Genomic DNA, 13,937 nt, shown 5'->3' on the forward strand with positions numbered 1-13,937 from the left:
TTTTTGGAATGCACCACATGACATTTAAATAAATGCATTACCAAGCAAGATGCTAAACAAAGGTTTTACTCCTCCCAGAAAATTAATAAGTATTTTATGGAATGTTCATAAGATATTGGCCAGGCTGCTCATACCTGGACAGCAACTCATATATTTTCCTTTATTCAAAATAGGCCACTAATAGAAGTAAAGGATTTTAGTTTACATTTTGTTGCAAGCATAACAGGGGCACATTAGATTCTTATCTGATTCAAAGAAAAGACTGTATTTCACACCTACAAACTCTAATTTTTAAAGAGGTTCACATCCTAAAGTAACCATAGTAACCATTTAAGAAATAGGCAAAACATGTACTGTTTGAATTAGTTACTAAAGAATATATTTGTCTTCTGAAAACTAATATTCCTTAACTTTAGAGTTCATTCTTGTTTTAAAAACTCAACGAAGGCATGAATTGTACTTTTCATATAGTTCTAGGATTAAAGATCTGTTTGGCATCTTTCCTGGTGATGATAAAAACTTCCTGCATTACCCATAAAAGCCTATATGCTCACAAACGCCTAATCTTCTCTTTCAAATTATGTCTGATGAAGTTAAGGAAATGACAAAGTGATTTTGGGAATTAAAAGTATAGTTATATTGCTTATATTTTATAAGGAAGCCCCATAGAAAGATCAAGAAAAGCTAATCAACCAAGCATAGCATAGGTTAGTCCTTCTCATAAAGGTGACTTAAAATGTTGGCAATTCTAATTTCTGTTGAAATAAATAATGTTCCTTTTCTGAAATGGCACATTTACTCAAGCTTGAAATTACAGTATCTGGTTTCTTTTTAACTTATAGTGACTCACTATTTAACTGACTGATCACCCATTTTGCTGATTTCTTCTTCTCATGTCCCTACCCATTCTTCCATTTACACAGGCTTATGTCTCCAAGCAGCCACATACGGTTTGGCAAAGTCAACAATGTCGTCAAATAAATGCTAATTTCCATCATGGGTCAGCATACACACTGGAAAATTTTTTCTTAGAAACCAAATGTTTTGGGTTTGTCTACTTTGAGACCATTTAGGCATTTTTCTGCCCTAGTGCAGTTCCCCCATAAAAGAACAGTTGCAATAACAGTGTAAACTAGACTCAGTGGTGTTGGATTTTTAAGATTCCCATTAACTAATTCTGCTCTGCAAATGGAGTTTCACCAATAGAGAAAAATGTGGATGAAGCCATAGAGTGTTTGTATGGCAGAGGTTTTAAGTAGGGTGATTACACAAGAGTAAGCGAGCACTATACCTGCCTACAGTTTTTGTGGTTTCAGGGGGTAGCCGAGTTAGTCTGTACAGGTAAACTGAAAAAACAACAAATAATCTGGTAGCACTTTATAGACTAATAAAACATGTAAATGGTATCATGAGCTTTCATGGGCACAGCCCACTTCTTGCTCATGATACCATCTACATGTTTTGTTAGTCTATAAAGTGCTACAGGACTATTTGTTGTTTTTTCAGTTTACAGTTTTTGTGTCGCTTAAATTACAGTTTTTGTGTCGCTTAAATTATATTGGTTTCAAACTGGATGAGTGAATTGGTACTGTATAATCCCCTGAGTACAGATGCAATTACACCTACATAAAAATATTTATGGTAGGATAGCTTAGTCTTGCAAACATAGGGGAGTAAGGAGAGCTGGTTGGGAATTTGGTGTCAGAAAATCATTAAGTCAGAAAATTTACTGACCACAAAAATCCATTTTTTTTGTTGAACTAACTTGTAACAAGACATTCCAGTTGAACTCAATCAGGAGAAATGAAACATTGTGATTTCAGGAATGCTGAAAGGTTTTGTTTCAATTGAAAAAGGAGAAACCCTGTCAACATATCTGAATTTAACTGTTTTGGAATATGTAAAATTTTCTTTTCAAATTGGGATGCAAACACATGTGCTGAAACACATTTCCTATGGGATGGAAATTTCAAATTTTGCCTAGCTCTTAAAAGAAGCTGCAGTGGTATATGACACCTTTATATCAATAACTGCATCTCACTATAGGACGTATAAAACTCCACTATCTCAAAAAATACAGAAGTAAAAGTCACACTCCCTAATCAAAACAATAATAAACCAATACAAAAACTGTAAATTAGTCCTCAGAAGTGAGTGCTTTCCATCTTTGGATGATTAGCACTATGGCTGACAAAGTTGCAGCATCCACAATCTATGAAAAAAGTCCTTGCCATTTCAACTTGAAATGAAGAGGTCTGTTCACAGCTATTCATGATCTCTGGAGTACAGGAGAAGAATAGAAGCTACAAAATAGAACTACGGTGAGAAGAACTTACCTTCGGAGAACACTTGAAATGCATGCCAGGTACTGGGAGTGTAGTTACGTACATTGTAATACATCGATACAGGTATAGTGTCCCAACTATACAGAAAAATCTTCTGCTAATAATAGACCTGGAAAACAAGGAAAATATGAAATTCTAGGAAATAAATTCTACCAATATTTGTCTAAAACATGAAAGGAATCAGTCTAGAATATCAAGTTGCTAATTCAAACTCAGTAACTTTAATAATACTTTATGCATCTACATTAAGGATGTTAAGGACTAGTCGATTCCTCCCCCCAGCTGCCTCTATCAGATAGAGGCAGAAAGGGGGAGGGGGAAGAGGGAGTACTTCAAAGCGGTAGCGCCACACAGCTGATCCCCAGTTCAGCTGTGCGGCGCTGTTCCTTTGAAATGCTGACTCAGCCCCTCTGGGGCTCTCGTACATTTCAAAGAGGAATGCGGAAGTGCCTATTGACTAGTCTAGTGAATTAACTGCTAGTTAACATCCTTAATCTACATTAGCTTTCATCTAAAAATATTTAAGAACTCTGTAAACAATAATATATCCCCACAGTATATATCCCCATTTTACAGGTGTGTAACAAGTACAGAATGTAATTAAGATAATACAGTATCTCAGTGCTAGAACTCAGTATAAACCCAGAATTCCTGCCTTTTAGTCCTGTGTTTTAAACATTGACCCATGATCTCATGCTACCACCATCTATATTTTTGAGAAAGTTTATCTGTCTGTCTGTCTGTCTAAGAACTTCTCCTAAACGGTAAGAGCTAGGGCTAGCAAATTCAGTATAAAGCATCCTCTTATCATAACTTAAAGCAGCATAAAGGCTTGGCTGTGCCAGGAAAATGGGATATGCTTGGAATGGGATTGCTTCTCATAAAAACACAACAGAAAAGAGACAAAATCACCAGATCGAGGATAGCCCTCAAAATTGACATAATTAAGTGAATGTTGAAAGAGGGCTCAAGGAGGGGGTGCCTCACCCTTCACCCCCAGCCCTGGAAGCTTCTTACTTAGGCTGGGGGAAAGGCACTTCTTCCCTACCCCACCCGTGACTTCTCCATGCTGGAGCCAGAAAAGCCCCTCCCCCAGTATGGCTGGGGTAGTTCTCTCTTCCTGGGTCAGCCTGCATATACCCTCATCTCCAACCCCACCCCAAAGCATGCACACTTTTATTTTATTTTCCAAAAAACAAAAATTGAGTTAAGAATCCGAGCAACACAGGGTAAATCTGCTAGTTTCTTATAAATACAAAAAACCTCCTACTTTAAAGTTAGAAAACAAAGTCACTCCATCTTTACTCTTTCTCACAAGCCATATTAAACTAGTAAGCTTAAATCTTGGTAGTATTTGTGCAACCCCGGAGCAATATTAAAGATCCTAAACACTGTATCTCCACAATATTAAACTTAGAGTAGATTAAGAATCAGAATTAAATTTGCACTGAATAAAGCAGCAAAAGTGAAAACATTTTCATTACAAAGGGGTTGTTTTAAATGAAATAGCTAATATGACCAAAATTATCCAAAGAAGCCAAATTCCTTTAGTCTCTGGAGAATATTTCTGCATCTATGAACAGCGCAAAAGAAGCAAGTCACATTAGATTTATTCATATATATTAAAAATGCTACTGCAATCCAAAATACAGAAATACAATTATTACAAAGCTGAATTAGACCAACCAGGTTATATACTCTAACTGGAAGCTCTTTGAGATGTGTGGTCTTTATCTGTATTCTGCACATGCATCTGAGTGTGGACGTTTTAGTAAACAGTGTCATTTGGCTCATCTATGCAGGAACATGCAGCGGGTCTCCTTGTGCTTATGACTGAGGATATTTGAGGTAGTACTGATCCCTCAATTCCTCTTCTCATTGTGCATCTAACTAGACCTGAAGTTGAGGGAATAGAGAGTGGGTAGTAGAATACAGATAGGAAGTAGAAGATAGACCACTTCAATGAATGAAAAGTCATTTGTTTTCTCATTAAAGAGGTTCAACTCATCAAAGGGAAGGTCTTGGGTAGTATTCTGCACTTCTCTGGGAAAGCCTTAGGTTTGCAATCAATAATCCCTCTTCATAACACTACCAGTGGCCAAGCTTTTGGATGTTGTATGTATCTGTTATATCAACTTCAACCTAGAGAGTTCTTTTTGCCACTAACTTGCCTTCTTTTAGAAAGAAGATGAATTGGATTCTGTCATCTGGGAAAAGTTTGTCCTGAAAGCCGGTCAGACTCAAATAATTACTGAAGTCCTAAAAGATCCTGGTCATTGGCAATGTGGAACTGCAAGCCTAGAGATGAGAAGACTGTTCTCTACAGGAGGTCCAGTCTCTTGGAACCCTTGTCTAACAGAGTGGGCTTTGGCTATTGTCCTTTCAATAGCAGCTTGTACATCTAGGGAGTCAAAGGCAGGGCAGCAGAACAAAAAATCAGCATCCTTTGCCAGAACAAAATACACCTGCTAGGTGTGGAGGTAGAGGATAATAGGGTGTGCCAAACTGTGGCATGAACTGGGAGGATCAACTTGTTCCCTGAGGTTGCAAGAGATCCAGCACTCTGTGCTGTGGGACTCTATCTTCATTCAGAGGTACCCAGAGGAAGCCAATTATTGATGGTCCCTCTGCACTTCAGGACCTGGTATTGCATATGGAGGTGATGGAGAAGAAAGAGAGACCATCACATGTGGGTAACAGGAGATTCCTGTCAGAGCTGCCAGTACCTCTGGTTCTGATCCAACATCCTACCCCTCTCTCACCAACTACTGGTGAGAGGGAGAAGACTGGAAAGATTCCTCTGAGGGTCCTGGGATTCTTCTATAGGGATCCCATGGTCCCAAATTAGGGCAGGAAGAGGGGCCAACTGTTTGAGGGGAACCCCGTGGCATGAAGTACCACTGGTTCCTAAGCAGGTCATAACTATGAAAACAGTGATCATAAGTTCTGGATCACCTGTCTGGACTTGGCTCTCTCTAGAGGGAAGATGGAGGGGCTGACGCCTAAGACTGATCTAAATCTGAAGACTGCTCTTACTGAAGTGGCAGAACCTGACAGTGGTAAGTGAAATCGTTCCTGGGACACTAAGTAGTATCAGATTCCAATGTAGTTAAGTCTCTCAAGAGGGCTGGGACAGAGAAGAAGGGGTGACTGCAGGTAGGAGAGGAATACATCCTTTGGTGCTATATGAGTATTTGAATATCCAGGTGTGTGGAGGGGGAGGGAGGGGGGAAGAGGGGCAGAAGGAGGGGACTGGCTCTGCTGGGTTCTTTGAACAGATGAGTTGGTAGTGAGGAGCCTAGGCTCACATTCAAAAAAGGTAATGGTGAATCCTTCATTTTCATTTTATACCCTCCAGTCTGGATTTCTTTTTAGCACAGATGATTCATTGAGATCTGCGAGTGAAGGCTCACAAAGGGTTCAGGGAAAGAGCTCATCTCTAATGGACCATCCTTGACAGGGTTCTGTCCTTGTATCATGAGAATGCCTATTACTCTCACAGAAAGTCCTGAAGGAAAAGTCTTTGGGCTTCAGACTGAACACTCTGCCCCTACGTGTGTGCTCATTTATTGAGGCTGCTGTATAGAGGGGTTCCCCAGATCAGAGAGGGGCCTCTGAGCCTTTTCCAGTAAGAATTTCCTAAGTTGAAGCCCAAAGACTTTGTGATTTATTAGTGGGAAAGAGCAACAAACACTGCACTTTAAAGAAATATGTGTCACACAAATATGACAATAAAGACATCTTTGGGATTAGTCATCGACAGAAAAGACCCTAGGCAAGAGAGGCAGTTTTTCAAGACTGTGACTGTGGGGATTGGCCCAGATTGCAGGGAGGTAATACCGGGTCCCAAGAAGCAAAACATACAAATGACACTAAAGCGATAGCTGTACTTAGGTAAAAAGAGTAACTATTTCCTATTTTCTCTACAGGATTTCTGAATGAAGCCACTGGATTCCAACTTAGGCCATATGGTGATAAGGAACAGAGAGGGCGTAAACCTACTTTGCCTCTTCTACTCTTACTGAGAAGCACAAGGAGATCAACTGCATATGTGCTGATCAACAGACACTCCTTGTTAAAATCTCCAGACTCAGGTGCATACTGCATGTCTGTACCCACATGTGGAATTCATATAGGAAGCAGGAAGAAGAACTGGAGGTTTAAATACAATAGATGCACAGTGGCCTCATGAAAACATAGTCACATGCTACAAACTTTACCCCGTAACTACACTTGCAAGCTTTACCTAGGCAGGTTTGTGTGTGCAAAACTGCAAATTATCTGCCACCCTAATTTGAATGCAAATTCATGTTAAACATGAAACACAGGCTTTGCAGGTACCAACAGCACACAAAATACAACCACAACTTTGCTTTCTGCTGCCAACTTTCAATGTGATCTTCAAAACGTGGTGGTAATAATAGTAGTAGTAACTATAATAACAGTAGCAATAATATTAAATATTAGCTTGCATATATATAATCCATCATGATTAAAGTCCCACTGTGTTGGGTGGTGTAAAAACAAAAATAAACAGTTACTCTAAGGTAGTGTTCTTAAAAACAACAGATAAAGGGTAATGGAAAGAAACTTAGCATAGAAGGAATCTGATGAAGATACGATACAGGTTGCACCTCTAAAATCCTGGATTCTCTGGTCTGGCAACATCCGTGGTCCGGCATGACCACAGATGTTTCAGGATCAGAGAGTCTCGGCACGCTGCAGGCAGTGGGGGCTCGGGAGCCGACGTGGTTTAGTTGGGCTGCGAGTAGGGAGCCAGGAGCCGGTGCATGGCTCAGTAGGGCTGCGGGGAGAGGGTGAGGCAGCAGTTGGCGTACAGCTCATCTGGGCTGCAGGGGAAAGAGGCAGGGAACTGGTGTGTGCCTTATCTGGGCTGTGAGGAGAGGGGAGGGGAGGGCAGGGAGCTCACAACTGGCTGACAATTTGATTTTTAATGGCTTTTGTCGGAGTCAATTAGTTGTAGTACTGTTGCTCTGGCTACAGCATGACTTAACAAGGTCAGATCAATATTACAAAATAATTGTAAATATGCTGCTTTGTTAGAAAGATTTCAAACAACATACAGTAAACTTCCTATAATCCGGCACCTTTAGGACCCAGGGGGTACCGGATTATCAGATATGCCGAAATATCAGAAGGGGGGGCTATGAGGAGTCTGGGGTGGGGGAAATGGGGGGGAGGGGCGGCGCTGTGGGACCTACCTGGCAGCACCTCAGCTGCTCTGCCCCAGACTTCCCCCAAGTCAGCCGCTGCTGAAACTGACCAGCAGCTGACTCCGGGAAGCCTGGGGCAGAGCACCCCAGCTGCTCTGCCCCGGGCTTTCCGAGTCAGCCCCGGGCAGAGCAGCTCCAATAGTCCAGCTGCCTGGAACACTTCCAGATTCCGGTGGTGCCGGACTAGCAGGAGTGCTGGACCACTGGATGCCAGACAACTGGAGTTTTACTGTATCTTGTGCACATATAATGTTCCCAGCAAAGAATGATTACTTCCTCTTAAAACAATAAATATTTTTGCCAACAGGAATACACCAAAGAAGGCTTAAGGTTGTATTATCAGACTATAGCTCCATGAATTTAACTACTGCAAGCTGGGGTAGTGGAATGGGCATTATTTCATTATTGAGATCAATGTCACCTAACAAACAAACATGTTCTACTCAAAGCTATTTAATTCAACTATATATGGCTCTTTTATTTGTTTTATTTATACTAACTGGCTTAGTAGACTATAGGGAAAAGACATAGTCTGTAACACAGAATAAACTGTAAAAGGCAATAGGAAGTAAAAGTTCAATACCATTATTTTTCTGAAGCTGCAAATCCTAACAACTGCATCTCTTCATAGCAAGATAGTACACCAGAGGAGAGAAAAATCAGACATTTCTTTTAAGATCCTAATTAACAAATAGCTATTAATTTGTAATATACTTCTAAGACTAAACTGTAAGGAGGTGCACTACCATTTAATGGGTGCTATGAATTGTAAGTATATGTTTAAATTAGACATGGATTCTACAATCCTTGCTCATACTGAGTAGAGTTGTGCCAATTCATTTTTTGGCTTGCTAATGGTTCTGAAAAAATAAATACAAATTTGGCTTTCATCATCATCATCAACAACCACCACCACCATGGACTCAATGCCTGTTGGTGTCCGATGCCTCCCTCACTATTTCCTTCCATCTTTCCTTGTCCAGTGCAGAGTGGCTTAGTTTCTTTAGACTAGCACTGCACCAATCTACTCTATCATCTACTCATTCTCTGTGGGGTCTGTCTCTCCTATCTGGACCATCTATTATGCTGAATAGCAGAGTCTTAACTTTTTGCTCGTCATTCATTCTGCAGATAAGCCCGAATAGCTGTAACTTCCGTTGTATAACCTTCTGCAGTAGGTTCTCTTTCCGCTGTATCTTTCTATGTAATTCCTCGTTGGTGACCTTCTGCATCCATCGTATTCTCATGATCTTTCTATAACAACTTCTCTCAAATGCCAATATCCTTCTCTTTGAATCTTTCGTTATCACCTATGTCTCTCATCTGAACAACATGCTGCTAAATACACACGTTTTCAAGACGCTCAGCTTCATTCCTAAGCTAATCGCTTTACTTTTCCAGATCTTATCCATTGCCTTCAAACTGATTTTGGTTGAATATAAATCATTGGTAGCATTTTAAATGAACTGAAGAGGCCTGAAAAAATTAATGTAGGGTTGAACAAAATGTTTAATGTGGGCATTTTTAATAAAAGAAAAGGAAATGAAGGCTTGATTCACAAAACCAAGATGGTGCCCCCTTTATATGCAGTAGCTCAGGGAATGTCTACACTACCCCGCTTGTTCGAACTAGCGGGGGTAATGTAGTCATCCGCAGTTGCAAATGAAGCCCGGGATTTGAATTTCCCGGGCTTCATTTGCATGAAGCTGGCCGGCGCCATTTTTAAATGCCGGCTAGTTCGGACCCCGTGCCGCGCGGCTACACGCGGCATGGACTAGCTAGTTCGGATTAGGCTTCTAATCTCTGGGAAGATGCTTATTCTCTGGGAAGATCCTGTGTGCTGCAATCTAGCCCCAGAGACTACAATTCCCATGAGCTCTTGAGGAAACTAGGAAGGAAGTGACTTTTGTTTTTGGGATCTGAGTCTTATGTGTGTGGAGGGAGGCTCAGCAATCTGTGAACTCTTCCCTTTGTTTTTGGGGAAAAAAGGAGCCAGGCTACTGCAGAGGAGTTTGATCCAGTCCAGGAGCTGTTAGGTTGCAGCTACAGACTTGGGGTACGTCTAGACTACATGCTTCTGGCGACAGAGGCATGTAGATTAGACTACCCGGCATAGGAAAATGAAGCGGTGATTTAAATAATCGCCGCTTCATTTAAATTTAAATGGCTGCCGTGCTGAGCCGATCAGCTGTTTGTCGGCTCAGCACGGTAGTCTGGATGCTCAGCGGTCGACATCAAAGGCATCTGTCGACCTCCCACGTATGCCTCCAGAGGCATGTAGTCTAGACGTACCCTAGGACTAATAGCCTTTGAGACTGGAATCTAGCAGGCTACTTCTGATTGCCCTTTGGCTCTACCTGTGGCTAGAAGCTACTCTGCATTCAGCACACAGAAGAAGACTAGAATCATCCACTCCAGCTGCAAAATCTTCAAGAGCACCCACACAAGCAAGTGTATGGTACTGTGAGTTCTGAGGAGTGGGATAAATGGTGGCAGTGCACATACAGGATAGATAAGTTTCCTATTATTTCTGTGTACTTTGTTAACTGTTAATCTGTTAAACCCTGTTTCTTTAAGTTGATAAGTAAAGGTTGTTCATTCTAATGTAATCTATTAGATGTATATAATCTGTAGTTGTTGTTCTGGAGATAGATCCAGATTATTGCCAGAATAATTTTATTCCTGGAGGCTCCCAAGGCACACCATTAAGTGTGTACAGGGCCAGCCAGGTGGAGGCACTGCAATTGTATGTTTTTTATGAGCAAGGGACAACAGCATGGGGGTGGATTGGTTTTACCCAACTAAACAACATCACCACTGGGATACTCAGGATCTCCTTTTATGTTAAAATCATCAGGTGCCCAGGCACACCTGTGAATATGACCTGCTCCCGAGTAACCCGGGAGGAAAAAGGGAGTTACACTTCTATTTTCAGAGCAGGGGCCAGCAGGACCAGGGACATTACCCTAATTCACTTCAGCAGACCACCCAGCTGGTCATGGGTGTGGTGGGAGGGGAAGGGCACAACCAAAAATTATAACTCAAGGTTAGGAGGCAGGGGACTCGGCTCCAAAAATTTGAAAACAGAAGGGTACAGATAGGGCATAGCTAGGGGCTATGTATAGCCAGGAAGTAGCTCGAGGTATAGAGATGGGGTAGCAAGGGGCTGTGCAGGCAGGGGGTGTTTGGGGCTGTGTGTGGCTAGGGAGTAGCCAGGGGAGCAGAGATGGGGGTAGCGAGGGGCTGTGTAGGCAGGAGGTTGTCCAGGGGGCAAGCAGAGTTGCTAGGGGCTGAGTACAATCAGGGAGGTAGCCCAGGATGGGGTAGCTAGAAGCTGTGTGCTGCCACGGGGTACCTCAGGATGCAGTGATATGATAACAAGGGCTTGTGTGCAAGCAGGAGGGCAGCCTGGGGGAAGGGGCAGGCAGGAGGTAACTAGAGGCTGTGTGTGCCCTGAGAGTAGCTAAAGGATTCCTCTGTGGCCCCTGTTCCCTGAGGGCTCTGCTAGCCGTGAAGCTGGGTTCCTCAAGCCTGCAGCTCTTACTGGCTGTATGAGCAATGGAGGTTGGGAGCTATGGGGAAGCTTCAATCTCCTGCTGGAAGGAGAGAAGGAACACCAGCCTGCCTGCGCCTGGGCACCAGCCAGAGGAGCAGCTGCCTTGCACTGCCCAGCTCTGGCTCCCCACTTCCAAACTAGCCAGAGCCGGGGAGAAAGGAAGAGTGAGTTAGTCCCTGGGATTGGCTCCCTTGCACTGAAATTTTGGGGGAAATATCCCCAGTTCCCTCAGCTCTGCCCATGGGCTCTGGGGACTTCTGCTGCATGGGGAGCACCGGGGATTTGGGATTCAGCCCTGCCACTGCAGTTTCAGTATGGGGGTGGAAAAAGGGGAGCAGAACTTCAACTCCTTGGCTTCTGCAGGGCTTGGACATTCAGCCCCACAGCTCCTGTTGCATTGGCGGGAGGGGTAATACCAGGGCTCAGGGCTTCATGGGGAGATACACTGGGTATAGGGCTTGCCTGAGAGAGAGAGGCATGCTGAGGATGAGGGCTTTAGCTTGGGGGATGGGTGATCCAGTTATTGGGGCTTCTGCCAGGAATCAGGGCTTCAGCACTGCAGCTCCTGTGTTCCAGTCCTGTGGGGGTCCCCAGACCTTGGGCATTCAGTCCTGAAGTTCCAAGCTTTGATGGGGAGTAGAGAGAATACCGGGATTAAGGCTTCAGTCCTGCAGCTCCTGCTTAAGCCCTGCAAGGGGCTTTGGGGTTCAGGAAAAAATGGGTTGTGCTACTCCACTGAAACCCTGCTTAGGTGACACACACCCCTACTCCCCCCTCTAGGGCTGCTTCTCCTTCTAGCTGGCTTTGCCTCTTCCCATCTCTCCACCCAGCATCAAACAGGAGCACTTCCCGCCTGCTCTTATTGGCACCAGCAGCAGAGGAGGAACACCGACTCTGCTGGCACCAGCCAGGGAGCAGCTTCCCCATGGCTCGGACTCCTGCCTCTGCCCTGGCAGGGTCACACACAGGCAAGGAGAGAGTGAGCTGTGGAGCTTTTCTGGAGACTTGCTAGAGAGCCCTGACACACTGCCCATGGGCTCTGGAAGCTTCTCTCCCACAGAGAGCACTGGGCATGCAGGACTCAGCCCTGACACACCCAGCTTGAGCCCCAGCACTCATGGCTTAGGAAGTGGGAGGGGACAAGGATCATGTCTTCAGCCTGAGGGTGCTGGGAATTCAGGGGGATACCATGAATCAGAGCTTCAGCCTGGGGGCATGTTGGGATTTCAGTAAGATGTGGCACCAGGGATTGGGGCTTCAGTCCCACAGGGGGTGTTAGGGATTGGGGCTTAACCCCACGGACTGAAAGGGCTGGCAAGCCTCCCTTGAGAAACCCTGCTTTAGGGTGCACAAGGGGAAGGATAACACACCCATCACTCCCCCCTGCACACTCTTACTCCTCTATCACACACAAGCTGCCCTCCTCCCACTGCTGGGGAGGGAAAATACCAGCCCATGGGCTGGATCTGATGGGCCCCATACGTTGTATTTCCCTGAGCCTCCACAGGTACAGGTAAATCACACTGGCTGTAGATCGCTGTTCCTGGACAGTGGGGGCTGCAATCGCAGTACCTGCAGAGGTGCAGGGAAATATAGTGGCAGTGGTCCATCGGGGGCTAACCCTGGTGAAATGTCACCATTTTATTGCCCACTCCTGTCCTACTAGCTTTCTCTCTTTCTGCCTCTGCACTCTGCTTGGTGGCCACTGCCTGCACACTTTCACCTACCAGACACTAACAGGAGGCTGCTGCGGCTGTGCTAATACTGATTGTCCACCAGGGGGAGCCCCCGAGCAAAAATACTAGACAATTTGCCCAGTTTTTTTAAAAACAGACCTGCAAGAGGGCTTAAATAAGGGACTGTCCCATTAAAACAGGACAGATGGTCACTCTATCTCAAATAAGTCCTTCTGTTAAATATATTTAGGATGAAATAGATTTATTATTAGGGCCTTACCAATTTCCATTTTTAAAAGGTAAATGTCATGATTTCAGATCTTTAAACCTGAAATTTCATTGTGGTGTAACAGTAGAGGTCCTGATCCAAAAACAAGTTGTGCGGGAATCGCTAAGATATTGTATGGGGGTTGCAGTATTGCTACTCTCACTTCTTTACAGCTGCTGGCAATGGCACTGCCTTCACAGCTGGTCATCTGGAGAAAGGTAGCTTCTGGCCAGGAATCAAGTTCTGAAGGCAGAGCTATCACCAGGACTAGCACACAAGTAAGGATGGCATGGTATGGTATTCCCACCCTTACTTCTGTACTGCTGCCTGTAGAGCTGGGCCCCTGGTCAGCAGCTGCCACTCTCTGACTGCTGGTGGGGTACTACTTTCAGAGTTGGGCATCTGGCCAACATTACAACCATGTTCTCCAGTTGCCCAGCTATGAAGTCAGCCCAGAATTAAGGGTGGCAATACCATGACCCTTATAAAAAAAAAACCTTTTGATCCTCCCTGCAACTCCCTTTTGGGACAGGACTCCCAATTTGAGAAACACTGGTCTCCCCGGTTTTATCTGCATAGTTTAGAGTAAAAGCACACAAAAGGCCAGATTTCATGAGAGGACACCAAATTTCACAGTCCTTGATGCATTTTGCATGGCTGTCAATTTGGTAGTGCCCTATTTATTATGGTTTACAAAAGTCAAAGAAATACTGATTCATGGGGGAAGCATGTCTATATAGTTGTTAGATAAGTTGTCAGGTAACTTGGACCCCAACACATTTTCTGGTGTTAATTCACTAAGTAGCTTTGAGGAAGGTTCTGATTGAGCAAAACATTTAAAAACATGATTACTGTCCC

General features: G+C 43.9%; 1 protein-coding gene across 15 annotated transcripts in view; it reads right to left on the reverse strand.

Moving 5' to 3' along the window:
• The window catches only part of SGMS1 (sphingomyelin synthase 1), a 211,785-nt gene that overhangs the window by 11,224 nt on the left and 186,624 nt on the right, over positions 1–13,937 (reverse strand). For all 15 annotated transcript variants that reach the window (XM_089780152.1, XM_075935077.2, XM_075935069.2 and 12 more), the window contains one exon: positions 2,337–2,454. In XM_089780152.1, the coding sequence (XP_089636278.1) occupies positions 2,337–2,454 (118 nt within the window). The remainder of the gene's footprint in view (positions 1–2,336; positions 2,455–13,937) is intronic.

The sequence above is a fragment of the Pelodiscus sinensis genome, chromosome 8 (assembly GCF_052426305.1).
Source record: "Pelodiscus sinensis isolate ZL-2025 chromosome 8, ASM5242630v1, whole genome shotgun sequence".
Taxonomy (NCBI): domain Eukaryota; kingdom Metazoa; phylum Chordata; order Testudines; family Trionychidae; genus Pelodiscus; species Pelodiscus sinensis.